The sequence below is a fragment of the Grus americana genome, chromosome 14 (assembly GCF_028858705.1).
Source record: "Grus americana isolate bGruAme1 chromosome 14, bGruAme1.mat, whole genome shotgun sequence".
In the NCBI taxonomy this organism is placed as follows: Eukaryota; Metazoa; Chordata; class Aves; order Gruiformes; family Gruidae; genus Grus; species Grus americana.
In genome coordinates, this window is record NC_072865.1 from 20195088 (window position 1) to 20221373 (window position 26286).

Below are 26286 nucleotides of genomic sequence, written 5' to 3' on the forward strand. Positions count from 1 at the left end.
ATGGGATGGGGGTAGTGCCAGTCGCATTGCACCGGCAGCATGCTGGGAGCAGGTCACGCCTGGAAATCCTGCAGAAGAACTGCAAAACTGGGGTAAAGTCCCTGCAAACCTCAGGTCCAGGGGGGATTTTCTGCCCCAGTCTGCCACCAGTCAGGGATGGCACAGGCCAAGTAGCGCACCCCTTTGTATTGAGCACTGATCTACAGGATCCCCCTTCTCCAGGGCAGGGGGACACAGCCTGGTGCCTCCCCAGCCCTGCCTACAGCTGGCTCTCCTCGCTGGACCTCAGAGGCAAGGCTGCCTTCTCCAAGGCCCTGCCCGCTGAGGTCTTAAGCCCCCCTGGGCAGCAGCTGCCTGCATCCCGGATCCATCCCCGAAAATCCTGGGAGACATAGAAGTAGACAAAGGGATCAAAGCAGTTGCTGAAGGCACCAAGTGCCAGGGCCAGGGTGTACCAGATGTAGGTGACGTTGTGGCACCCCGTGGCCTCCAGCATGTAGTGGATGAAAAGCAGCACATTGCTGGGGGTGAAGGAGAAGATGAAGACCAGGAGGACCAGTGCCAAGACACGCACCACCTGCCCATAGCGTCTCCCCTTGGCCAGCAGTCGCACCAGGATGCAACTGTAGGAGATGGTCATGAGCACAAAGGGCAATCCAAAGCCCAGACCCACCAGGGAGAGGAAATAGTAGACAAAGAACTTGTGCTCATCCTTCCCTAGGACATCGTGGCACGTTGTGATGTTCAGACTCGAAATGTGGCTTGTCTGGGGATACAAAAGCAGAGGGCTCATGCCCAGCCCCACCACCAGCCAGATGCCCACACAGATGCCTGCCTTGCCCCATGTCCAACTGGAGCCCTTCCACAGAAATGGGTGCCTCACAGAGATGTAGCGCTCCAGACCAATGCAAGTGAGGAAGAGGATGGAGCTGTACATGTTCCCATAGAAGAAGGCCACCATGGTGCGGCACAGGTAGTCCCCAAAGAGCCAGTGATTGCCCAAGAGGTGGTATGAGATCTTGAAGGGCAGCAGGAGGATGAAGAGCAGGTCAGCAATGGCCAGGTTGAGCAGGAAGAGGGTGCTGGAACATTTCCTGAAGTTAGTCACCAGGATCCAGCAGGCCAGAGCGTTGGCCGGCAGCCCCACGAGCAGGACCACAGAGTAGAGGGCAGGGAGGAGGCGTGTGGTGAGGGTGCTGTTGAGAAAAACTTCCACGGAGGCACTGGGACACGTGGCTTTTTCTTGTGGAGTGAGGCGGATCAAGGTGCGCCCTTTGTCTCGCACTGCGGAGGACACAAGGCATCAGGCTTGGCCAAGAGCCCCCTCCTGCTGCCCCTTCCCACTTGGGACCATGCAGGAGCTGTAACCCCACCCTGCAGAGCTGCCAGCAAATGCAGGAGCTGGTGTCCCCCTGCACATGGCAGGGACACCTTGGGACACTTAACATCCTGCCGCCCTCGCCGTGCGGAGCCATGCCACATCCTGCGCCGTCTGCGCCGCTCACCCGCTGGTGCCACCATGGCGATACCAGCCCCATCCGCAGCCCAGACGGGCTCTGCCGACGTCCCGTTTCCTACCGAGCCCAGCACAATGGGTACCCCGCAACCCAACAGGATCAAAAGAGCAGATGGGAAACCCACACCAGGACAGGGTTGGGATACAGCCACCCATGCCAGGATGGGAGATGTTCTCCCACCAGAGTTCCTGCCTCCTCCTCGTCCTCCTAGCCAGCCCCCCAACTCAACCCCCCGTGCACTGCTGCTCGTCTTCCTGTGCTCAAAGGCTTTTCACTGCATGCGAAGAACAGCAAAGTCCCAGAACACCAGACAAACAACTCCTGATCAAATCCCTTTTCTGGCTTGAAAAGGGGATTGATGTTTCTCAAAAAACACAGGGCTTGTGCTTCTCAGAAAACACAGCTGGGCTCTGCTCCTCGGCACGTCACCCCCAGCTCCAGTAGCTCCATCCCGGTGGTCTCCAGGAGGCCTGGCCCCGGGAGGCCCGGGTTACATCCACCAGGTTTCCCGCAAGTTCTGCCACCTCTCCGTAGCCAGAGGACGGGGGAAATTCAGGTTACAAGAGCAGTAACCTGATTTTTGCTGCCAAAAGGGGAAGGGGTGGCAAAGTTTCAGGTCTTCACTTTCGTTTTCAACATGGACATGCAAGCAAGGCAGCAGAACAGTGCCCTGAGCTTTCACCATGACACCCAGCTACCCCCTTCACAGGACATGATGTCAGGGTGTCCCAGTGAAGCCTCTCTGCCCCATCACCCCCCAGACCCACCCAGGCACTTACTTGGAGAGAACTGGGTGGCCGAGACGAGCCAGACACAGCCAAGCAGGATGGTGACACAGGCAGCAGCAGAGCTGGGTGAAGGCACCAGCCGGGACATCTCTTCAAGGTGGCCTCTGCACAAGCTGGGTCTGCACAAATCCCACCGTGCGTCACCACAGTAGAACAGGCACCAGCGCTCTCTCCGCTGGAACTCTACCTCTTTCTCCTCCACGTCGCGCCTACGTCCTGCCCACATCTCTGTGGTCCAAGCAGCCAGACGGGAGGTGGGGAGCATGAGGAGACTGTCAGCTGCCACCGTCACCAAGCATCCGGGGACATCATCAAGGCCGGGGTGGTTTCCAACCGCCGGCACGCAATGGCACAGCTGCGGGGAGGAGGAAGCAGACGTAACGCAGCCGTCCAAAGACAGTTGTGAAGCACAGTGGGCAGATGGAGCTGTATGTGTTCCGGGCACAGGGCAGGAAGGACACGGCCGGCTCCCAACCTGGTGACACATGCCCTGGCACCATTGCAGCGTCCCAAGTCATGGGGCACCTCTGTCCAGCCCTGCCAGGACCAGACATCCCCAGGGACTGATCACCTCGGTTGAGCTGACAAGCCGATGTCACCCTGTGGATGGGCCACCCTGCATTGTGCCGTTCTGCCGTCCCTTTCCTGCCACCCAAATGGGTGCTGCGTGGCCCCCAGTCCATTTTCCCAGCTCCCTCCCACAGCAGAGTGGAATAACAGAGCTAGCGACACACACAAAGCCTCACACATCGACAGCGTCAGGGGAACCAGTGTGCTGGTTTTGGCTAGGATAGGGTTGATTTTCTTCATAGTATCAAGCACGGGGCTGTGGTTTGGCTTTGTGCTGCAAACAGTGCTGATAACACGGGGATGTTTTTGTTTCTGCTGAGCAGTGCTGACACAGAGCCAAGGGCTGTTCTGCTCCTCACCCCACCCCATCAGTGAGCAGGCTGGGGGTGCACAAGGAGTTGGGAGGGGACGCAGCCGGGACAGCTGACCCCAATGACCAAAGGGATATTCCATACCATATGACGTCATGCTCAGTGTATAAAGCTGGGGGAAGAAGGAGGAAAGAGGGGGAACATTTGGAGTGATGGCGTTTGTCTTCCCACATCACCGTTACGCATGATGAAGCCCTGCTGTCCTGGGGATGGCTGAACACCTGCCTGCCATGGGAAGTGGGGAATGAATTCCTGGTTTTGCTTTGCTTGTGTGCACGGCTTTTGCTTTACCTATTAAACCGTCTTTATCTCAACCCATGAGTTTTCTCACTTTCACCCTTCGGATTCTCTCCCCCACCCCGCCGGGGGGGTGAGCGAGCGGCTGCATGGGGCTGAGCTGCTGGCTGGGGTTAAACCACACCAAGACACGTGCAGCTGACCCCAAAAATGTCAGAGAAAGAGCAAGAAGGGGACAAAAGGGACAGTGGGAAGAGGCACGAGGTCTGCAGGAACCACAGGCAGAGAAAAAGCAGGACAGAAGGAGAAGTGAGAGCTGAAGGGGGTGGAGGGGGAAGGGAGGCGACAGAGGGACAGAGGGGCTGGGGGACAGAGAGGGTGAGGGCTGGCTGGGGAACCCTCATGGTTCCAGGTGCCCCACACCAAATGCCACTGCTCAGCACCACACCCGTGGCCCCACAGCAGGGTCCGGCCAAGCCAGGGTACATGGGACCCCACGTGTCCCTGTGCCAGGGGCTGAGGCCCCAATGCCCCACATGCCCCCACACCCCAGGACCAGACCCTGGCACCCCAGGACCAGTGCCCAGCACCCCACGTGTCACCACGTCCCTGTGTGTCCTCATGCAGAAGGACTTGGTCCCCAGCGTTCCCGGTGTCCTAGCATTCCCCATGTCTCCATGCTCAAGGACATGGGCCCCAGTGCTCCCCATCACCCCATGTCCCCATCTGTCTGTGTCCCCATGTCCCCATCTCCCTGTGTCCCTGTCTCCATGTCCCTGTGTCCCCATGTCCCTGTGTTCCCATGTCCATATCTCCCTGTGTCCGTGTTTCCTTGTGTCCCTATGTCCCTCTATCCCCATGTCCCCATGTTCCTGTCTCCTCATGTCCCCATCTCCCTGTGTCCCCATGTCTGTGGGTTCCCGTGTCTATATCTCCCTGTGTCCCTGTCTCCCCATGTCCCTGTATCCATGTCCCTGTATCCCCATGTCCCCATGTCCCTGTATCCTCATGTCCCTGTCTCCCCATCTCCGTGTCCCCTTGTCGCTCTATTCCCATGTCCCCATGTCCCTGTCTCCCCGTGTCCCCATCTCCCCATGTCCCTGTGTTCCCGTGTCTGTATCTTCCTGTGTCCCTGTGTCCCTGTATCCATGTCTGTGTCTCCCCGTGTCCCCATCTCCCCGTGTCCCTGTATCCATGTCTGTGTCTCCCTGTGTCCCCATCTCCCCGTGTCCCTGTATCCATGTCCGTGTCTCCCCGTGTCCCCATCTCCCCGTGCCCCCCCGTGTCCGTGTCCCAGCGCTCCTCCCGGACGTGCAGCACCCACCACTAGGCGGCGCGGGGGACACGGCGGGGGGGCGTGGCTTGCCTGGCGCGATGGGCGGTACTTCCCGGCGGGAGGCGTGGCTTGTCTGGGGAAAGGGTGTGTCTGTGGGGCGGGGCTTGAGCAGGAGGCGGGGCACCGGGAGAGGGGCGGGGCACCGGGAGAGGGGCGGGGCACCGGGAGAGGGGCGGGGCACCGGGAGAGGGGCGGGGCACCGGGAGAGGGGCGGGGCGGGGCCGGTCCCGGCAGTTCCGGGCTCCGCACGCGCGGGGCGGTGCCGGTGGGGACGGGACGGGGACGGGACCGGGACGGGGACGGGGACGGGGACGGGGGAGCGCAGCGATGCAGCCGCCGCCGCGCAAGGTAAGCGTGGGGCTGAGAAGGCGCCGGGGCGGGTCCCGGTAGCAGGACGAGTGATCGGGACCGGGGAAGTGGGACCGGGTCTTCTGTCGGTGCCGGCGGACAGGTACCGGGTCCTGCAGCGGGAATCGGGACCCTCACCGGGGCTGGGCAAGCGGGATTGGGGCTGGGCGGTGGCCACCGGCACCTGCAGTGGCAGCCGTGGAGGGGGGCAGTCCCCGGTACCGGCCCAGCGGGGGCACCGCGTGTCCCCAACCCGCCCTCCCCCCCCGCCGCATCCCGGCCCGGCCGGGGCCGCAGCCGTCCCCGGGTGCTGAGCGGTGCCGTCCCGCAGGTGAAGCTCACCCAGGAGGTGCGGGTCCACCTCCTCGAGCAGCTCTCGGGCCTGCAGGGCAAGCAGCAGCGGGACGCCGAGCTGCTGGAGGACATCAGGTAGGGTCCCACGCGTGTGTCCTGCCCCCCCTCCCCGAGCTGAGACCACCCAGCTCATCCCACGCGTGGGGCGGGGGCCAGCCTGCCAGGCACTGCTCACCTTGAGCCTGCCACCTCGAGGTCGGGGGGCAGGCTGGGGGCGACATCCCGGTGCGGGGTGACGGCAGGGGGGTGATGGGGGGGGTGGCCCATCCCTGCCCCCCCCCCCGGCGTGGGTCCTCGCCTGCCCCCCGTGGCCTCTCCCCGCAGGTCCTACAGCAAGCAGAGGGCCGCCATCGAGAGGGAGTATGGACAGGTAAGGGGGTGCTGCCGGTTTCAGGACCGATGGCCCTGGGGAGCCACGAGCACCGAGCTCCGTCTGTCCCCCGTGGGATGTTCCGGAGGGGGGCACAGCCCCACGCAGGCGACGGGCAGCATTGGAAATTATCCAACCAAAGCAGGGCTTGGCTGCTCCATGCCCGCCGCGGAGGGCAGCGGCAGATGGGCTCAGCATTTTCTGTGCCGGGGGGGACACCAGCCGTGTCAGGGCACCCACTGGGGTGCTCTGCTGAGCACAGGGGGGCCCGAAGCTCGGGTGTTTTCGGAGCCTGGAGGGAAAACCTTGCAGGGGGAGGAAAGGGCCCAGCTCTACTGTCTGCTGGGTCATTGCAGGGCTCTGCTTTTAAATGTCAGAGCCTGGTCCTGCTTCGTGAGACGTCCCCGCAGCGTCCTTTGGGGACACCATGCAGCAGAGACGCCCTCCCTGCTTGCCTGCCCCCTTCCCGCGGCCAGGTGCCATGCCACCCCGCACCCCCTTGGCCCCCAGGCTGGGGGGGAACCGGTCCCCCAGGGTTGGTGTTGTGCTGTGCTTGGCTTTGCTGGGGCCTCCTCTACTCTGCCTCTGCAGCCGGTGTCCCTCGCTGGCGTCCCCTTCCTGATCCTCTGTCCCAAAAGCCGCAGTGGGGGAGTTGGGGAGTCCTCTCATGGTGGTGGCTGCTCCCCAAAAAGGTTTTCCCGTGAGGAGCATGATGGGGTCTCTGCTGACACCGAACCACTGTGGGGTCCCCCACTCTGGGGACACCCATGAGGCAGGCAGCCAGTGGGGGGGAGCCCAGTTTCAGCCCCGGAATGGGACGGTGGGGTGCTGGGGTGCTCGGCAGGATTGGGGAGTGCCGGTGATGGCGGGTCTGTCCGCAGGCGCTGCAGAGGTTGGCGAGTCAGTTCGTGAAGAGAGACTGGCAGCGGGGCCGCGGCGAGGCCAGCGACTCGAGGTGGGCTGGGGATGAGGGGCTGGGGGTGGCTGTGCCCATCCGTGTCCCTCCCAGCCAGGATTCGGGTGTCCTGGGGATGTCCCTGGGTGGGATGTCCCCAAGGATGTGGTACCCAACTCAGAGGGGACCGCAGGGGCTGGGGGTGCTGGCTGTCCTGCCGGGCATCACCGAAAGCTGGCAGTAAGGCAGGAGCCCTGCCTGAACCCCTGCACCCGCAGGAGCGCGGTCGCTGTCTGGAAGGGTGTCATCGAGGGGACTGCGCATGCCGGGCAGGTCCGTGTCACCACCTCAGAGAGTTACCGTGCCCTCGCCGCAGAGGCTGCCCGGACCGCCCGCCTCTCCAAGGAGCGGATGCTGAAGAAGGTACTAGGGCAAGGACGTGTCACCGTGCCCAGGCGATGGGGATGCCTGTGTCGTGTCTGTGTCCCCCCCCCCGGCTGACACTCCCCACAGGGCATCGAGCGGCTGCAGAAGGCGCAGGCGGAGCTGCTGGAAACGGTAAAGGAGCTGGACAAGGCGAAGAAGCAGTTCACCCACCTCCAGCGGAGCAGCGAGGTGGCCAAGGACAAGGCGGCTGACGTGGAGGCTCGGTGAGCGGAGGGGACGGTGGTGTGGGGGCTGCTGTGGCCGTGGGGTGGTCTTACATATCCCCCCCGCATCGTCCCCAGGCTCCGGAAGAGCGACCGGAGGATATTTCATACCAAGGCCAGCCTGCAAAAACTCAGCGCCAAGGTCAGCAGCGTGGGGGGCCGGCAGGGTACCCAAGCAGAGGGATGCGGGTGTTTATGGATATCATATGGGGGGGAAATGGGGTGGTGGTCCCCACCCCACCACCAAGCCTCACTCTCCCCGTCCCTGCAGTTCTCGGCACGGCTGGCCGAGCACTCGAGGCAGCTCGCGGGGGTGCAGAACGAGTACAGCTTCGCCCTGGTGTCCGCCACCGCCCACCTGGAGCATTACCGGCGGGTGGAGCTGCCTGCTGCCATGCAGGTAGGAGCTGCAGACCCCCCCCTCCTCTCCCCTCCCCGGGGTCCCCCAAAAAGCATCTCCCTAGTGCCGCTGCAAGGGGGTACGGTGGGGAGGGTCCCGCCGGTGCGGGGACAAGGCTGGCTGCCCTGGGGGGGTCAGGAATGCTCCCCAGGGGGATGCAGACAGTGCCAGGGGGGTTTCCCACCCGCTTTCCCCCAGGCGCTGGATGGTGACCTCTACGAGCGGCTGCGGGAGCACTTGTCGGTGGCCAGCCGGACGGAGGTGGAGACCTGCCAGGCCACGCGGGACTGGTTCCAGGGCATTGCGGAGGCATCCGCACGGGTAACGGCACCCATCCATCCCGGGGTGGGGGGGGGGCGGGCAGGAGAGGACAGGCGAGGCCCCCAGCCCCATGCTGCTCCCCCACCACAGGTATGCCGGGAGCAGGACCTCCTCCTCTTCCTGCAGGACCACCCCGCCTTCGCCCTGGCCCCGGAGCAGCGCTTCCAGCTCACCGGGGTGGAGGAGGTAGGTGAGGGGGGGGACACGTCACAGCGGGGGACATCCACGCAGCCTTCTCAGCCACCCTGTCCTGGCCCAGGCGTGCCTGCTGCCGCCGGCGGACGATGGGGCCAGCCTGGAGAAGGAGGCACGGCGCTGGGCCACACGCGTGGCTCGGGACCACAAAAACAAGGCGCACAGCGAGGAGGTGGGTGCTGCCTTTCCCCACGGAGCATGAGGGGGGCTCAAGGAGGGTCTTTCCCTGCCCCCCCCGACCTGCAGGTGTCCACCCAGGTGCTGCAGCGGCTGGAGGCCAGGCGGCAGCAAGTCCCGGAGGTGGAGGTGGCCGTCGTGGAGCGGCGGATGGAAGAAGCAAGAGAAAACATCCGGAAGGCAGAGGTGGGTCCCCCAGGCAGAAGGCTCGGGGTGGCCTCGAGGTTTGTCACCCCTGGGGTGGGGGACACGCAGGGGTGAGGAGATGTGGAGGGTGTGGATGCAGCGCTGGGGATGCTCTGCCACCGTGGCAGCCATGCTGGGGACCGGGGACCACGGGCCTTGCTGGGCTGTCCCCCCACCCCGCAGGTGTCCCCTTAGACCTTGGCAATGTGTGTCACCCCCAGGTCAGCCAGGTGAAGGCGGAGGCACGGCTGGCGCTGCTGCAGGCAGCAGGGCTGGACGTGGATGCTTGGCTGGCAGGGGCCATGGTGGGGGCGGGTGAGGAGGCACCCACAGGGCTGGATCTGTCCGAGTTTGATGACTACGAGGACAGTGACGAGCCGGATGAGGACGATGAGCCTGGCCCTGCTGCCCGCACCTACCCCTACACCTGCCGGGTGATCTTCGGATACCAGGTACGCCCGCGTCTGCCTGTCCCTCACCCTGCCCCAGAGCCGGCACCCTCAGCCTCTCTGCCACTTTGTCCCCCATCCCCCAGGGCTGCCAGGCGGATGAGCTGTCCATCGCCCAGGGCGAGGAGCTGGAGGTCATCGAGGACGGGGACGCGGAGGAGTGGGTGAAGGTGGGAGCGGGCTGAGCACCCCCCCCCCCCATACTGGGCAGACACACATTTCGGAGGTCCCCAGGGCTGTCCCCACTCCAGGGGCTGGGACGGTGACACGGTTTCTGCCCCCTCAGGCTCGGAACAAGGCAGGCCAGGTCGGCTATGTCCCTGAAAAGTACCTGCTGTCCCTGGGCGGCGAGCCGGGGGCCGGGGCTGGCCCCCCAGGACCCTCTGCCCTGCACCGCCAGCTCTCCAGCATCATGGCTGCGGAGCTGGTGCTGGAGCCTGGAGGTGGGTGCTGGGGTGCCACCTTCTTTGGGGAGGGGGACAGATGCACAGGGCTGATGCCCAGGGGATGCTGAGCCCCTGCAGCAGCACTGGGGGGGTGCTGAGCCCCCCACCCCATCTTGCCCGCAGCCTGGCTGGTGCGAGCCCTGTACGACTATGAGGGGCAGAGCCCCGAGGAGCTGAGCTTCCCCGAGGGGGCCATCATCCGGGTGCTGCCGCACGCCCCCGGCGAGGTGGACGACGGCTTCTGGACAGGCGACTTTGATGGCCGCATCGGCGTCTTCCCCTCCCTGGTAGTGGAGGAGCTCACCGGGGGCCAGGGGGCAGCCGGGCAGGTGGGTGGCAGAAGGGTCACCACGTCCCTTCGGTGTGGGGCAGCCCCCCCATCCTGTGCCGTGGCTGCTGGTGGGTGGCCCCCCACCCCTGCTGTTCCCACCCTTCTTATCTCGCGTCTTTGCAGGAGCTGCCATCGCCATCCCCGCCGCCCTTCTCCCCTCCCGGCCTTGTGCCCGGGACCAGCCTGGCCCCCAGCCCCTCTCCCGAAACGCCTCTGGGAGGTGAGTGCCGTGGGGGGGGGGCTGGGAAAGGGGCTGGGGGGCCACGCGGAGAGCTGGGCTGAGCTGCCCGGCCCCTCCAGGTTGCAGGCAGGATGGCACAGGCAGCGGGCAGAGCTCTCCGGACCTAGCAGCCACCCGCCTCCGGCCGGTAAGCCCCGTCACAGCGATGCTGTGCCCCCCAAACCTGCCCCCAGCCCCCCTGTAATGGGGGATGGTGCCACCCGTGTGCTCTGGAGGGGCGGGTCTGGAGGAGGGCGAGCGACCTCGGTGTGTCGGCACGGCATCCCCTCTTCTCTCTCCGCAGCTCCGTGCACCCCCACCACCACCCAGCAGAGCCCCTGAGCCCGACCCCGAGCTGCACTTCAGCTGACCGCGCGGGTCACCCCGTCCCTCCCCGCTCCCCAAAAAGCTTTGCCCGAGCAAGCCTCTGCACCCCCGTGGGCTGCTGTCCCAGCGGCAGGGGCTGCCTCATGCCCTGAGCTGGTCTCTCCAGGGGCCGCATCCTGCCCAGCGCCACTTGCGGAGCGGTCCTGCATCCCTGTGCGCCACAAGGCGTCCCAGCAGCCCCTTTCTTGGGGTGCTCGGTGCCACGGCCATGCCCCATCCCACCCAGCCTTTGCCTCCACCCCTCGTGCCTGGCATCACCTGTGCCGCCCCGGCGCAGCCCTGGTTCCCCGGGGGGCTGCTCAGCCCTGGCGCCCTGCCTGCACCCCCGGCATCTCCCCGCAGGCAGGAGCGGACACGTGGGGGCTGTGCCCCAATAAAGCCAGTTGACTCTGCCGAGGGGTTCAGCAGCTTTAATGGTTTTAGCTTGTCTATGTACAGTGCGGTTACACACCAAAGCTCGCCACAGGCACTAGGGCTGCCCGCTGACCCAGCTGGGTGCCATCCTGCCCCCAGGGCCGGGCTCCGGCCCCTCCTGTGCTGGGACGGGGCTGGATGCTCCTCTCTGCCAGCATCTCCCAGGGACCTGCGGGGTCCCTCACCAGCGCAGGATTTGTGCCCGTGACCACTCTGCGTGGCAGGGGGGTGCCCGGGACGGGGCTGTGCTCTGCGGTGAACGTGCCGGGTGGGGGGGGGGTGCTGCCCCCCACCCCAGGGGAACTCGGAACTCAAGCCACTGCCTCTGTCCCTGCCCCTCGCTGCAGCCCCATCCGATGCATCCTGCCCCCAGCGTCGGGGGGCTGCGGGGTCCAGGTGGGCAGTGGGGACCGGGTGCTGTCCTGCCCCTGCCAGGCCCAAGGGTCCCCCGGGGGGGGTTTCCAGGGTAGGTGCAGTGGGTGGGAGTCAGGTACCTATTGCCAATGGGATGAGGTCTGGCGCCGAGCGCGGTTGTCTGTAACGTCGGAACGTTGCTCCGGCCATGCCAAGCGCGTAGCTGCTCGCCCGGGGCCGGCTGCCCTGCGGTCCCCCCACAGCAGAGTCCCCAGCCCAGTGTGGGGGCCAGGGGCCGCGCACCTCCGTCCTCCTGCCGGGAGTGGAGAGGAGCTGTGGGGAGAGGGGCAGGATGGGGCTCATCCCCACGGCTGTGGCATCCCCCAGCCCTGACTGGGCTGTCCTGGCCCCGTGTCCGCCCGGAGCCGACATGGCTGCCCACCGGCAGCACTACCTGTGCCTGGGTACAGGACCCAGTGCATTGGGAACTGACCCTCCTGGAGAAGGGGGTCACCCTCTCTCCATCACCAGGCTGTGACCCACTGGGGCAGGGATATTGCCAGTGCCTTCCCCCCCCCCGCCACCCTGGACATCACCCCAGGGGCTGGGGATGAGCACTCACATCACACGGTTGCTCCTCGGTCCTGCACCTCGACACTGGGCTCCTGCAGGAGGGAGGAGGGATGCAGATGTCAGCACTCCCATGGGAGCAGGGTGCTGGGGTGGGGGGGCCAGGTCTCCATTGGTGACAGCAGTGACCCACGGGCAGGTGGGCGCAACCCCGCTGAGGCTCCAGGAGCTGACTACAGCCCAAGCCCCATCGCCTGCGGGACGTGGTGAGCAGCAGCTAACAACCCTCGTGGTGGCCCCAGCTGGGACCTAAGGGACAAGGGAACATACGAGCGGTGCCAGGCCTCAGTGACAAACATCCCAGTGAGGTCCCATCACCATTCTCCTGGGACCTCGTGTCCTGGGTCATGCTGAAGCAACACCCCAATGCCCAGAGCCTGGCACCGCAGAGGGGACAGACAAAGATGAGAAAATCAGTGTCCCTGGACTTGTCCTGCATGCAAATCTTTCCCTGGAGATCAGAGGGGCCATGGCTATCTCCTGAGGCGTGGTGGGCAGGGGGAGGAAGGAGGACCTGTCACCACCTCTCCAAGTCTCCAGAGAAGGGCTGCAGCTCATCAGGTCCGTCCAGCGTGGCTGCCTTGGGCCACCCTTCTCCACAAAATGGCTCAAACCTCCAGCTTGGAGGAGCCCAGACCCTTCCAGCCCCAGCACCAGAAGGAAGAGGAACACAATAAACACAGCAGGTTCCTGCTTTTTCCTCAGCTAGTTCAGCTAGGCACCCTTCCCTGGGCTCTCCCACCCTGACCCAGTCCTGCCCCATCCCACCTCCCTGCCCAGGGCTGCTGGCACATGCCGTGCCAGGCCCATGGAGCTCCAGCAGACCCAGCCCTGGGGAAAGTCCCTGGCTTCGAAGAACACCGGGATTTTTACTCAGGTGCGTTTGCTTCCTTTTTCTTCCAGGGGCTTTGCCACGTGTGCCCCGGTGCTGGTTTTGTGGGGCAAGCCCTGGACACTTCTGGGGGTTCTGGGCCCCAGTGGGATGACATTGCACCCAGGTGCTTCCCCCCAGCTTCCTTTCCATCTTTTCCCAACCACAGAACCATGGGTGAGCGTGTAAGTGAGTGAGCCTCGTTTGCTCAGTGGTAACAGCCCGGAGGCAGCATCAGGGAGCAAATCCCCCAAATCAGGGGCCGTTGACAACCAAGTGGATGGTGTCCTCACCAGTGCTGCCCTGGAGCAAGGTTGTTGGGTGGGAAGGTTGGGAGATACCAGGGTGCTGGGAGCTCCAGTCAGCGTGGGCTGTCCTCCTCTCTGAGCACAGCCAGCACCAGCCCCTCTGGGGCAGGGAAGAACAACCAAGAGACAGCCAGTTGGCTTCACCATTTCCTAGACTTCAAGGCAAGAAAGGCTCCTCGAGACATCTGTCCCTGCCTTTACGTTGCTGGCCACATTGAGCCCCAGCACTGCAGTGAAGCTACGGTTTTGGAGAGACCAAGCTATGTGCAATGGCAGAGATCCCTCAGGTCAAGAAAAAGTGATCCCAATGGATGTCCCCAAAGAGCCCAACCACAAAGGAAAACTCGTCCCTTGCCCAAGGGCAGCGGGTCTGCAGCATCTCCCATGCAAGTCAAGCAGTGACCTGCCTTTTCCCCCCACAGTGCGGGTGCCGGCAGGGTGGGAACTGTCACGGTGACTCTGCCTGCCCCAAACATTAGGAAACGGATGGGAAAATGCAATCAGAAAAGTTAAGCAGAAACAGGGTAGGTCCCAAGCCTCAGCTTGCCTGTCCCCACTGCACAGCTCACACCGCTGTGCTTGGGCTAGTTGATCTTGTTGGCAGGCAGGACTTGGGGTGCTGAGCCACAGCCCTTCAAACCCTCCAGCCCAGGGGACCACACGGGGACAAAGAAGAGGAGGAACTTACCTGCTGCCCCGTGACCGCTGCTCCGGGCTGTTTTCTGCTGCTGTCCTCTCTTTCCAACTCATCAGCCTGTTCGTGCAGACTCAGACTCCCGTGAATATCTGACACCTCATCGGCTGACCCCAGTCCGGTTTCCTCCAGGCAGATGCTGGCTCCTTCCTGCACCAGCTCTCCTGGGATGCTGGGACTCGACCCTCCCAGCACCCGATGGCTCAGGAGCTTCCGCTGCCGGCTCGTGCTCCCGGGAGCAGTGCTGGCATCCTGCAGCGAGCCTGCCGCGCCGGACGCCTTGCCTGCCCGTCTGCTGTCACGAGTGCCGGAGCTGGCTGGTGTGTTGGGGGCTGGGGTGGTGGAGCGGCTCTGCTCCCCACCTTTCCCACTCTGGGCACCCCTCTGGACGGCTCCGTTCTGCAGGCCGCCCGTGGGGACAGTCCCATTGCGAGCCCGATCCCGCTGGAGCCGGTCGCTGCTGTGCTCCAGCTCCTCCGTGCTCGGCTCCCGGCTGCCGTCGGGCAGGGGACCGTCCTGCTGCTCATGGAAAGTGGGTTTCTTCCCAATGTGTGTGACACGAAACCTGGAATGGGGGCAGGATGGATCAAAATCCCTTCCCTCCTCTCTCCCAGCTGTATTTCCAGCTTGCCTGCACCTCTAGCCTCTGTTCTCCTCTCTTTGTCATGGACTGGTGCTGATCTCCAACCTTTCAGATCCATTCAACACCACTGACCCCCCACTCTAGCTATGCCTGCACTTACCTGACCCCATTTTTCCCTTCATTTTTGGCAAAGCAAATAGAAAAGAAGGATGAAAAGGTCAATCCAGATATTGGCTGGTGCAGACCCTGCCAGCCTATCCTCTACGCAGCAAGATGGGTCGAAGCTCTTAGAAATGTTCTGAGATGCAACCTGAATGAACAAGAGCTCGTACAACTCAGGTGTTGATTCAGAAAGTGGGATGCAAACGGTCTGAGCTTGGTGAGGAAGGGATGGCCGTGCAGAGCCAGGTGGATGTTGCACCCAGTCACCAACTGCCATCAGGAGAACAAGAGCCAGAGTTTTTGGCAGGCAGGGCACCCTAAGTGAAGGCAGGGACAGGGTTTTGGTAGGACAAGCTGTATTTGGGTACAGGGATCAGAAGCCAGGAGGAGCTGTTTGGTTAAAATCTGCCAGAGCACCTTGGGCACAATCTCTTGGAGTGATGGATGGTTCACCAAGGCTCCACCATGAGCTCCAGGGTAGGCAGGAGAACAACTGCAGAAGTTGGTCTGACACCCACAAAGGGTGCATTTATAATCGGAGATGTTGCAATATTGCACGTGGGGAGAAGAGGGAAGTTAGGGATCTACCACAACTTTGGGATTTGTGAGGGATAACGTGTAGGCAAAGCCTAAAAGTCTGAATTGCAAGTGAGCTGGTTGTGACTAACACTGTGATTCCTCTTTGTAAGCAATGCAAGCCACTACTGGACCAGCAGATGGGGAATCTCTTCCATGGTGAGCTGGTGTCCACCAGCCAAAGAACGTGAATCCAACCACATCCATCATGCAGCCTGTGACTCACCCAGCAACTGCTGTCCCTGCACTTGAGTCATGCACGAAGAAGTTGCAGATGGACTCTGCAGCTGAAACTGCGATTTCAGCAGCAAAGTTCAAGCACTGCTGGGGTTGAAAGAAGAACAAGACCCAAAGGTCAAGGAAATGGCAGTATGGCCATCCTGAAGGAAGAAGCTGAGAAGAAAGCTCTAAGAGATAAGACCAGATCCTAGATGAGAAACCAGAGATGAAGGAGACCACTGCCAGACTGAGGATTGGGCTACAGTCTGTGGACAATACAGACCCCCCTCAGCATTGCAGCAGAAGTGCTGCTCATGATTGGAAGGGTCAAGAAGAGAAGTGCTCCAGCTCTGGACAAGGTACCCACAGGACTGCTCAGGTCAGGCCAAGCAGCGGCAAATGTGACCTTTCAGGTCTATCCAGATATTTGGAGACATGGAACCAGCACTGTGATTTGGGAAGACCAGAGAACATTCTGGTCCCGAAGAGGGACGGGGAGGAGGCACGAGTGGCAGGATCATTTATTGGTAATACCATTGAGCAATGTCAGCCTGGAAGAGCCAGGAACGAATTCAAAGGAGAAGGCAAGGAGGACAAGAGGTAATGTAACCAACCTCCGGATGGTGAGGGGAAAGGCAGGAGAGCCTTGGCTGTCTGCCTCCTCAGCATTTGATTCAGTAGGACATGACACACTGCGGCTGATGGGGCTAAGGACAGAGGGTCAGACACAGATGCTTTGGTGGATGAGCTCTGCCACTGGCAGCAACTGGTTTGGGGAAAGCCCTAAGATAAATGGTAAATCAATCAATAATATGAGAGTACAGATCATATAACCCTGATTACCTGGAAGTATAGAATAATTTAGGTAGGAAAAGCCCTACAAGAGGTCTCCAGTCCAACTCTCTGCTCAAACCGGTCCACCTCCCACCCTCAGTAAGACTGCTCAGGGCCCCGTCCAGTCAGGTTTTGGAAACTTCCAAGGAGGGAGGTCTCTCCACTCCTCTGGGCTCTGTCTCAGGGCTGTACCATTTCCGAGTAAAATATTTTTTTCCTTAACATCTTTTCTGGATTTCTCTTATTGCAACTTGCAGTCATTGCCCCTTGCCCTTCCCTGTGCATCTCTAAGAGTCTAGCTCCATCTTCATTTAAACTCCCCCCACTCCTTTGAGTAGTTTTCGAGAGCAATTAGATCCCCCTTTTAGACTTCTCCAGGCTAAACAAACCCCAGTCCCACAGCTCCTCACATGCCACATGCTACAGCCCTTGACAATCTTGGTGGATCTCTACTAATCTCATTCCATTAGCAATGAGCCTGTGCCTACCAGCTGGGAACCAGATCTAGTCAATGAGCTGTAGGTAATAAGGAAGGGGGATGGACTCTCAACCACTGTGTCCAAAACAAAAGCAACAGCAAAAAAAAACAAAACAAAAAAAAAAAAGAGAGGACCAAGACCTGAAGATTGCAACAGAAGAGCTGGGTTAAAGGAGCTTTTGTATGTAGGATCAGTCGTGAATCGAGGTACTTCGTGCGATGAGGATATTCACAGTAAATAAGACACAGCAAGGACGGTCCTAGAAAAGTCATCCAGGATCTGAAAGAGCAAAGGGGCCAGCTTGGAAGCAAGAACCAGAATTTGGAGGTAGTTTCATACCTCACACCAAGGAGATTCAGGAAGCGGAAACTTTTAAAATGTAACCTTGGAGAAATGCAATGACTGTCCCATGGAGAATGCTGATGCGACACAGGGTATCAAGTATAAAAAGAGGAAACCAATATTTGAGGGAAAGTGCCTTTAGGAAACAAGACCACCTTCTCCAGCACTCAGAGGTGAGTGAGAGGAGATGGAGAAGAGCATGGATGAAGGACACAGAGGCGTGGATGGAGCTGAGTGCCAGCCAGGGGATGAGATTAGCCATGAACATGCAACTGTGCAGAGATCTGGCTTTACCAAACACCACCCCTTAAACCAGGACAGCTGACAGCAACAGGCAGAGGAAGCCCGAAGCTGTCGGTCTCCAGTAGGTGTGATCTTAGCTGGAGTTCAGCATGGGGAGGTCCGGCATGTCTCTCCCCTTTACCAGCTCCCCATAAAGCCCCCAGTTCACCTCCCTACCGAAACTCCTAGTTGTGATGGTGGAAAAACCCACACCCCCTATGCCCTCTCTGGCTTAACATCACCACAAAAGGACTGGCTCTCTGGACCACAACATGGAGCTTCATCAAGGCTTAGGCCCTGAATGAAGACCTGCTGCAGGATCTGAGCACAGCAGAGCTTTGTGTCTTGCTGGGGTGGCCACACCAGGGACTAGCAGTTGGTTGTCACCCAGCCCCAGTCACCATCATGGTATGAAGCTGAACCCTGGAAGATCTTGCTATGCTTGTGCATGCTTTCTGCTGGGGAGTGGGACAACCTGGGCAAGCCTGCAGGTTGTCCTAAAGGTTACTGACTACACAAACCACAGGCAGCTCAGGAAGTCCCTTGAGGTGAGACCAGCTGGGGACTGGAAGAATATTTGTGGGAAGTATTGGGTACACTCCCCTATTCTTATATTCCTCCCATGGCATCTAATTACAGTCATCATTGGAGGCAACGACCTGGAGGAGCATAGCCACTCTTTCATTCTGAAGGTGGTGGCTGGTAACTTGCACCTGGGACCTGCTGTCACCTCCTCCTCCTCCTAATGGGATCCCTAAAACTGGGGTCACTGTCCCTGCTGGGCGGCAAGAGCCCTGCTCGCACATAGCTGGGACAGCAGTCTTTGAAAGGACATGAATTTGGGGCTCTGCCAGCACTGAGTCAGCAGGACAAGCCAGGCTTGAGTCACCTTCCCAGAGAAGGAGGAGAGAAGCCACCGGTGTGTCATGGCCTGCCACATACCACAGGCATTTCCAGGTGCAGGAGGCACCTGGATCCTCGGGACTCCCAGCTGCAGAGCTACTACTGGGGCACCTAAATGCGGAAGAGAAGAGGGTGCCTGGCATGGGGCGAGTGGGGAAGGGAGTAGGGGACCTGAGAAGACTCTCCACGATGCTTGGTCCATCAGAGCAGATGGGCCATGTCTGGCAAAGCTCCTTTAAGTACCTGCCCACTGAGAAGACGGTGGTCTCTCCAGGATGCATCCTGCCTTTGCCATCCTTGGACCGTCCTTGCCGATGCAGTGGGTGCCTCTTCCTCTTGCTGCAGTGGATGCAGGGGGCCTGCGTGGAGCCCAGATGCACTGTGTGGTGATGTGGTGGGCCCCCGTCCTGGCTATTACGGTGAGGACAAAGGCTGCAACAGGAGAAAGACGTGACAGGTTGTGTTTTCTGGAGGAGTCTTTCCAACCTGCGGCAACCCCCCAGAAGCAGCAGCTCTGGAGGGGACCTCCTATGAGGACAGGAATGAGAAGGTCTATTCCCCTTGACAGTAGGGTGAAGCACTCATTGCAACCCTCAAGGCAGTGGGACTTCTTGTTGGGAAGATGCTTTATAACAAGCTGGAAAAGGGCTGGCTGCAGAGTCTGCAGACCAAGGTGATACCCAAAGGCTGCTTCTCCCTTACTCTGCAAGAGCCACAGGCTGGCACAGGCTTCCCTCACCTGGGCACTGGCACTGGGATGTCCCCTTCATTGTCCCCCAGCATCTCCTTGAGGGCCTCTGCATTTGCTGAAGAGAGAGGAAAAAGGGCATGTGTCAGCCAAAGCGGTCAGCATGTCTCCAGCCAGCCCTAGGAAACGCTTACCTTCATTTTGGATGATGCATCTCACAATCTTCTCCACAGTGTCTTCGTTCAGCTCCTCCTCTTCATCTGAAAAGACAAAACGTGGCACTGAGGGCTGGGATTCAGACACTCGGCTCACCGGTCCCTCCCCAGGAACAGCCACATCGACAGAGAGGTTGGAGAAGCCTTGTGTCCCCATCACTCCGGGAAGCCCCTGGGGAACACCAGATCCCTCACCCTGGAAAAGAAATGGCTACAGCAGCAGCCATGTGTGCAGGGAGAGGGAGGTTGTGTTGCTCCTTCAGAACTGGGGAGCATTACGTGAAGCGGGTGGGAAGCAGGTTTGGAACAAGTTGAAAGAGAAGGGTCCTCGTGGGGACAGTCCAGCCCTGGAGCCCCTGGCCGCAGGATGCTGCAGGCGCTAAAAGTCTCCAAGGGTAAACGGGACAAGTTCACAAAAAAGAAACCCACTGGGGCCTGTTAAATACGGAGGAACCATCTCTGATGGAGAAATCCCCGGAGGTACACACTGTTAGAAGCTTAAAATAGTATACTGGGGAAACTTGGCTTGGTGTCTGCTCTGTTGTGGTGTTCATCCCCGGCATTCATCACAACCTGCTTCTGGCTGCTGTTGGAGGCAAGAGACTTGGCTGGCTGGACCTTCATCCCAGTCTGAAGCGTTTTATGTTCCTGTGAGCAGGTCAGAGTTGTGGTCTGGTAGGCAGCTGCCTCAAAGAGCATGGTCAGGGGCTGCTGCTGTGCTCCTGGAAGCCCACGGAGATGTTTCCCTGGGCTGTGGCAACTCCAGCGGGCAAAGCCAATCCTGGAAGGTTCAGACACTGTGCCCATGTCACGTTCAGCCAAGTCATTGAAGCCAGAGGAGCATATCCAAGGACACCTGGAAGCTCCCGCTGCATCCGCGGGGGACCTGGGGGAGCCACGTTTCCGTCCTGTGCACAAGAAGTGGCAGTGGGAGGTGCTGACCTCCTGAGCACTGCCAATGGCACAAAGGATCCAGAGGAGTTACGTAGCACTGTTTGGCTGTTTTCAGGCAAGGAAGCAGCCGGAGGAACGTGTCTTCTCCATTTCAGCAGAGACTAATGAAAACGCTAAATGACAGAGTTCGCTTGGACTGAGCTCTGGCTTGCACCCACGCTCGATGCTGCAGTGACTTCCCAATCCTACTACCCAAGAGCCGCTTACGATGGTCTGAAGTGATGGAGAAACCACTAAATGTCCCCTTCCAGTGTGGGGCAGAGACCCCAAGGAAACACCCCTATTCCTCTGACCTGCATGACAGGCAGCAAACACCACGCTGGCCCCATGCCGGACTTACCAAAGGTGCAGAGGGACAGCTCATGCCCTGGCTGGGGATGCTCTCCTTGGAGGGGACATGGGTTATAATCCAGGTGCTGGGGATTGCGCAGGTCCTGGCCATTGATCAGAATTATCTTTAGGTGATAACACCGCTTTGGGAAGGGCCAGGCACTGGCTCCCACCTCCCTGGCACCACCAGCCTTCGCCAGCCCACAGAGCTGGCACATCAGAGGTCTTTCCGGGCTGCAGGCTCCTGATCCCTGGGGAACACTGCGCTGCTCTCGCCACCCCATCCCTTTTTCCCAACCCAGCAGCACGTGACAGGTAACCCTCCCGCCCCCAGCCCGCATCCCAGAAGCGTATTTAAGGAGCATCGGTCCATGCCAGCGAAAGGCAGCGGCCGAGCCCCCACTGAGCCCCCATCGCCCCAGCACTCACTGGCCTGGAGCTCCGCCAGCACATCTTTGTTATCTGGGTCAAGCTCGTCCCGGAAAGTCCGGCACCGGTAACCCTTCTTCTTCAGGACATGGCAGATCAGGAAACCCACCAGCCCCATGATGAAGAAGACAAGGACGAGGAGGAAGACCATAGACAGGCTGTGCTGGGGGTCTGACTCCCCATCGTCGGTGCTGTTCTGGTCTGACATGCGGATCTAGGAGAAGGGGAAAGGCGGATCAGAGACCCCGGTGCTCACCCCCCTGCCAAGCTCCCTGTCCCCATCCTCTTCCTCCTCCTCTTCCTCTCATCCACCTTGGGCAAGAGCCTGCTCCCCGCTTGGGGTGGGCTGCCAAGGGCTTGTCTCTCACCCTGCCAGGTCTGTCATGGCAGGGGCCCCGTGGAGGAGAGGGCAGTCTGGAGGCGGCTCGGCGACAAGGACACCACCACCCCGCACGCACCCGGCAAGAGGCATCCCAAGGGCAGCGGCGGCAGCAGCAGCAGCATCCCCGCAGGCCCGCCTGGCCCCGGGCTGCGGCGCTCCCCCATCCCTTGCAGGCGGCTTCCCAAGGGCACGGGTCCCCCGGCCTCCCCTGGGCTCTGTGGCGGGCAGCATCACCCCGCTCACCCTGGCGGGGGGATGAGCATCCTCACCGCACCAGCCCGCTCCCCCTGCATCCCCGGCTACTCACGGCCGAGGGCCTCTGCCGGCAAAGGCAAAGGCAGGGAGCCGCGGCAGCCGGGCGGGCTGAGGGCCGAGCCAGCCGGCAGCTCCCGCATCGTCCTCCCGCAGAACCGAGCTCGCTCCCTCCTCCCCGGCTCCCCTGGGCTTTCCTCGTCTCCCTTTCCCGGGGGGCTCAAAGCTCAGCCGTCCCGCTCGCCGGCTCTGCTTCCCGGCACGGGCAGGATGTCCCCCGGCCGTCCCTCGTCCCCGCTGCTGCGGCGGTACCTGGGCCTGCGTTCCTCCGCAGCGCTCTCCTCTTCACCTTCACCTGCCTCCTAGCAACCCCGCATCCCCGCGGCTGGGGACCGCGGCGAACATCCTCCAGCCCCCCGGCTCCCGGCTGCCTTCCTTCCTCGGGAAGGAGCCAAAGCTGCTTCTGGCTGCCGCGACAGCCTGCCGCTATCTGCCAGCAAGAACACCCGCCTGTCCCGACCCTGGAAAAAAATCTTTCCGAAGCGGTTTCAGCGGATGAAGGTGCAGAGAGAAGTTCAGGGAAACGCCGGCAGCTGCAGTGGGGAGCAAACAGGAGTGCCGCTCAGGGAAGCCAGCGCTGGCAAGCTGCTGCCCGCCCCGGGGTGAATAATCTCGCCCGCATGCAAGCCAGCCCCGATTTCCCCTGGCACCCTCCTTTCCGAAACTCTTGGGAATTTTTAGAGAGATGAGCCATGGTGACGGGAGGGCAGAGGGGTGGAAATGGGGCTCAGCAAGACCAGGACCGGTCCCGCACCAGCGTGTGCAGGGGGAGAGGGGTGCAGACACCCACACCGTGATCACAGCACCAAGGAGACGGTGGAAAAGGAGCCCTGAGAGACCCCGCAGCACAACACCCTGCCCCAGCCCAACTGCCTCTCCCTCCTTCTTAAAAAAGGGACAGCTAAGCCCTTTGAAATCTCCGGCTGTGGTGGTCCCATAACCTCCTCATCTCCACCACATTATCCTCACTCTGGGAGGCTTCACCCAAATCTTCTTTGCTACTGCAAATTAGGCTTGTTCCTCTCAGTCCTTCACCCACCTGCCAGTTCTCCACCCAGACCTCAAAAAGCACAGGCAACCCTTAAAATCCCTCCCACCCCATCTCTACTGAACCGAATGTCCATCTATATAAATATCCATTTGTGGGAATTATCCCACCACGCTCTGTGTTGCTGTGAGGTAACCTGCAACTCCTCCAGGCTTTCAACTACATGATGATGAGGGCTCCTGCCCCTCTCTGCAACTGGCCAAGAGTCAGCTCTCAGGAGCCCAAGAGCCTCCTCCACCACCATGACTTCAGGAGGTCACCGCGTTGTAGGTGCCACCCATCTGTCTGCTGTCCTGGCCCTAAGATGGACCAACTATGGCAAGAAAAGAACCACGGGCAGCAAGACTTACTGCTCCTGCCTTGCATTGCTAAGGCTGCAGGAGAGGAGAGGTCTCCTGATCAACAAGCTGCAACATCATGTGAGTCTCTGCTGATGGAGATCTTAAAGGCAGTTTATTCCTCACCCTTGTTTCTTCCAAGCGGGGGACCTCACAGCTCTGGGTTTCTGCAGAGCCCCGAGGGGATGCAGTCATGGTGAGCTTATTCCCATTTTCCTCGTGCCCACGCACGTTGTCCTGCACAATAAATCGCTCTTTCTCCTCCCAGGCATTACCGCCCACCCGACACATTGCTGCACCCTACCCCCCTTCCAGCCTTCAGCCGTGCCAGGCTGAACGTGCCCGGGTTGCTCAGCCCTCCCCGCTTCAAAGGAAGATTCTCATTTTCCCACAGCCTCTGGTGTCGAAGAATTTTCACAGCCCGGGGGGCAGCAGGACAGGGAGAGGGAGGACATCACCAAGTCCTGGCCCTGCGTAGGGTGAACTGGGATGAGGAGAGGGCTCCACTGCTGTCAAGCTGCTCCCACCCAGCTCTGCAGCTGGGTTATCCCAGCCGATCGCATTTCCCCTCCCGATGCTCCCCCTGGGCATCGCGTGCTCCTGGTCTCCATTATGCTTCCACCACCCTGGCCTCAGCATCCCTCTGGGCTGCTCAGTCCTCGTCCTGCTGTAGGACCCTGTTGGCACTTTCATGGCCGGACCACGAGCCTTGTCCCACGCTGTGCCTCGCAGGTGACCCAAAAAAGATGCCACAGCTCCCCTCTGCCCTGGGGCCAGCCAGCGTGGCAGGCGTGAATCTACCCACGTGAGCTCTCCCTCCCCATCTGGCCGTGTCCATCCCAGCTGGGGGGGACGGTCCCTGCGTGGGACTAAGCCCCACACCGTGCCATGGAGGTGTGGGCATGGCTGCAGGCTGGATGCTTGTGGCATCTCCGGAGGCTGGGCTCTGCATCCTCAGCCCCCACTCCATCCTCCCGACCCCATCCCAGCTCCTGTCCCCATCCACCAGCCAAGGCAGCGCAAGCTGAGGCACAACGGCAATCTGACCGGAGCTTTGGGGCAGGCAGCTGCCTGCTTGCTGCCTGCACTCACCACTGCCATCCCCCTGCCCTTCCTGCCCAGGTCACCCATGCAGGGCTCTCTGCTGGGTATGGGCACGAATCCTGGGCGTCTTTGGAGGCTTCGAATCCTCTCGCGACATTGCCTGGAAGCCCTTAAATTTTAAGCCACCAGGTCGCAAGGTGGCCGGGGATGGAAGGGACAGAGCAACCGAGGAGAGGGTGAAGGGACAGCACCGTCCCCCATCGCCCCATCCCACGGCCGGCTCCGGTCCCGGCGTATTGCCACGTTACCTCTCGTCCGGTCTCTTCCCGCGCCTCCGCAGCCGTTACGACAGATGTCACCCCGCGAACAACGCGAATGTGCCCGCTTGGAGGATTGCCCGCCGGGGCCCCGCTGGTTGCCCACGTGGCGGCTAAACGGGCCAGGCTGCCCGGTTCTGGCAATCCCATGGGCAGGCTTCTCCTGGGGTCTCCACTATGCTGCTCGGCCCAAAACTTGCCATCATCTCTGCAGAAATGTCATGTCAAACATCTCCCTGAACCTTCAGCCCTTATTTAAGTTTTTCAAACATCCCCGGCAAGCTAATGGCCTTTAAACCACAGCGTGCTTTTGCTCTCTGAGCATAAAAAGCATCTAAAAATATCCCTCTCTGACGTTTCTTTGCACTGCTCCAAGAGCCGTGAAGATGTCCGGAGCAGTGACCGGCTTCCAGAGGGCGAGCCCAGCTGGCAAAGCGATCCCTGCTGGAAGCAGGGACGCGTTTCTCCCCTCCTCACCCCTTTCCCCCAGCCAGACGGCTCAGCCACGTGGCTCAGTGGCCCCGGCTGGACACTATCTGGTGTCAGCACCTTGTGGAGCGGCGACCGGGCGATCGTCACGCTGAACAAGCAGCCCCCGCCGAGAACGTCAGCGGGCTCCACGTGTTTGCTGCTACACCCTTGTTGTTCAGCACATTAAAAAGCCTGTTTGTTTATTTAAGGCGATGGGTGCTGGGCTCAGTGCTCGGCCTGCCGGGGATTGCAGCTCTGAGCGGCCCGAACCACAGCTGTGACCTGCGGGGTCTCGGCCAGAGGGTCCCGGTGCCCCCGGAGCATCCTTGCTCCGTGCTTGGGAGCAAAGGGAAACACCTCCGGAGGGCACAAGGAGCAGTGTGGAGAGAGCAGCGCCCCTGCAGAAAGTGGCAGAGCCAGCCAAAACATCGTTTAATAATCCTATAATTTAATCATGAGTTGACAAAAGTTCTCTCACCTGGTTGAGCCCTGGCATGGCACCCAAAACCCATCCCGCCCCACCAGCTCCATCCCCAGCACGTGTGAAGCTCCCCTTGCTGCACACCAAGGACTTTCCCTCCCACACGTTTATTACCCAGCATAAAAATCCCGTTGCCGAGAAGTCAGCGAATGTCCCGGTGCCGATCTGCCGTGGTCTCCATCCTCCGTCGGCTCTTGGCGTGCCCTGTGGGGGTCCCTGCCCTTGGCCAGCTCCTCTCTGCCACCCTGCTGCATTGAGCGTGGTTTGGGCAGCCTGCCTCCAGCGCAGCATCCTTCACCCCCGACCTCCTGCCCGCGGGAAGCAGTGGGGCAGGAGATCGGCAGGACTGAGTCCTTGCCAAGCGCCGATTTCGGCTGATTTGTTTCCAAGCCTTTGGGCAAGTCTACCTGCTCCTTTCATCCTTTCTTCTTTCCAGCCCACAGGGAACAGATTTTTGCTGCCGGCGTCACCCGTGGCACAGCCCCAGTCCCATCCCTCGCCATGTCCAGGTGAGGCTCAGGGTTTTTCCCCCGTTCCCCACGGCTGGTTTTTTTGTACACGGCAATTTTCCAGCCGGCTTTTGTTCTCCTTCTGCCTGGCGGTGCCTCCCTGTCCCTGCCAACCCCGGCCAGGTATTTTTGGAGGCTGCCACAGGTCTGGAGGACCTGCACCCTGGCGGGGTGGGACCTGGGAGGGCTGCGTGGCCGGGTGACAGCCAGCGGTAGCAGTCCCCGTCCCTCACAGCTTCGGGGGGCTGCAGGGAGTCCCATGGAGGTGTGGGTTCCACAGCTGGTCCCCACGCCTGCGCCCCCACACTCGCTGCACCCCGATCCCAACAGCAGCTGCAGCTGGGACGTGGGGTGGGGGGGAACGAGGGCTGCGCCCGCATTGTGGGGGTGGGAGGTGGGGGGTGACCGGGGGCTGCTGGGGGTATTGGGGGCAGCTGGGGGTAACCGGTGAGCAGCTGGGGGTGACTGGGGGGTATTGGGGGCAGCTGGGGGTAACTGAGGGTGACTGGGAGGAAAGTGGAGGTAACTGGGGAGCAGCTGGGGGTGACTGGTGGGCAGCTATAGGGTTA

The 26286-nt window shown here is 61.1% G+C and overlaps 3 protein-coding genes across 6 annotated transcripts; 1 reads left to right on the top strand and 2 right to left on the bottom strand.

Annotated features, from left to right (window-relative positions):
* Positions 1–50: 50 nt before the first annotated feature.
* Positions 51–3536, bottom strand: LOC129212815 (proteinase-activated receptor 3-like). The gene is made up of 2 exons (XM_054841933.1): positions 2297–3536; positions 51–1284 (listed from the first exon to the last, which is right to left on the bottom strand). The coding sequence occupies exons 1-2, from the start codon at positions 2790–2792 to the stop codon at positions 260–262; spliced, it is 1521 nt and encodes a 506-aa protein (XP_054697908.1). The 5' UTR covers positions 2793–3536; the 3' UTR covers positions 51–259.
* A 1579-nt stretch (positions 3537–5115) lies between these two features.
* FCHSD1 (FCH and double SH3 domains 1) lies at positions 5116–10942 on the top strand. Its single transcript, XM_054842051.1, has 19 exons — positions 5116–5167; positions 5499–5596; positions 5846–5891; positions 6773–6846; positions 7065–7209; positions 7300–7436; positions 7515–7578; positions 7708–7836; positions 8035–8157; positions 8248–8343; positions 8417–8524; positions 8611–8715; positions 8937–9167; positions 9251–9334; positions 9451–9607; positions 9734–9939; positions 10065–10161; positions 10242–10309; positions 10466–10942. Exons 1-19 carry the CDS (start codon positions 5147–5149, stop codon positions 10529–10531), a joined length of 2055 nt encoding a protein of 684 aa, XP_054698026.1. The 5' UTR covers positions 5116–5146; the 3' UTR covers positions 10532–10942.
* Position 10943: 1 nt separating this feature from the next.
* Positions 10944–24761, bottom strand: RELL2 (RELT like 2). 4 transcript variants are annotated; one of them, XM_054842052.1, is made up of 8 exons: positions 24248–24761; positions 20816–21029; positions 19082–19147; positions 18939–19005; positions 18443–18631; positions 13814–14384; positions 11939–11981; positions 10944–11649 (listed from the first exon to the last, which is right to left on the bottom strand). In XM_054842052.1, the coding sequence occupies exons 1-7, from the start codon at positions 24404–24406 to the stop codon at positions 11940–11942; spliced, it is 1308 nt and encodes a 435-aa protein (XP_054698027.1). In that variant the 5' UTR covers positions 24407–24761; the 3' UTR covers positions 10944–11649; position 11939. The 4 variants fall into 4 exon arrangements, with proteins under 4 accessions (XP_054698027.1, XP_054698029.1, XP_054698030.1 ...); XM_054842054.1 differs by having other exon boundaries at positions 10944–11629; positions 24248–24711; XM_054842055.1 differs by lacking the exon at positions 24248–24761 and adding an exon at positions 21762–22032.
* Positions 24762–26286: the final 1525 nt, after the last annotated feature.

Coding starts and splice junctions, on each gene's coding strand:
- LOC129212815 (XM_054841933.1), bottom strand. CDS start 2,792: ATGTGTCACCAGGTTGGGAGCCGGCCGTGTCCTTCCTGCCCTGTGCCC. Junction 1,285..2,296: donor GGCCACCCAGTTCTCTCCAA/GTAAGTGCCTGG, acceptor TGTCCTCCGCAG/TGCGAGACAAAGGGCGCACC.
- FCHSD1 (XM_054842051.1), top strand. CDS start 5,147: ATGCAGCCGCCGCCGCGCAAG. Junction 8,158..8,247: donor TTGCGGAGGCATCCGCACGG/GTAACGGCACCC, acceptor CCCCCACCACAG/GTATGCCGGGAGCAGGACCT. Junction 10,162..10,241: donor TCCCGAAACGCCTCTGGGAG/GTGAGTGCCGTG, acceptor CGGCCCCTCCAG/GTTGCAGGCAGGATGGCACA.
- RELL2 (XM_054842052.1), bottom strand. CDS start 24,406: ATGGGATTGCCAGAACCGGGCAGCCTGGCCCGTTTAGCCGCCACGTGG. Junction 21,030..24,247: donor GGGAAGAGACCGGACGAGAG/GTAACGTGGCAA, acceptor CCCTTCTCCTAG/ATCCGCATGTCAGACCAGAA. Junction 19,006..19,081: donor ATGCATCATCCAAAATGAAG/GTAAGCGTTTCC, acceptor CTCTCTCTTCAG/CAAATGCAGAGGCCCTCAAG.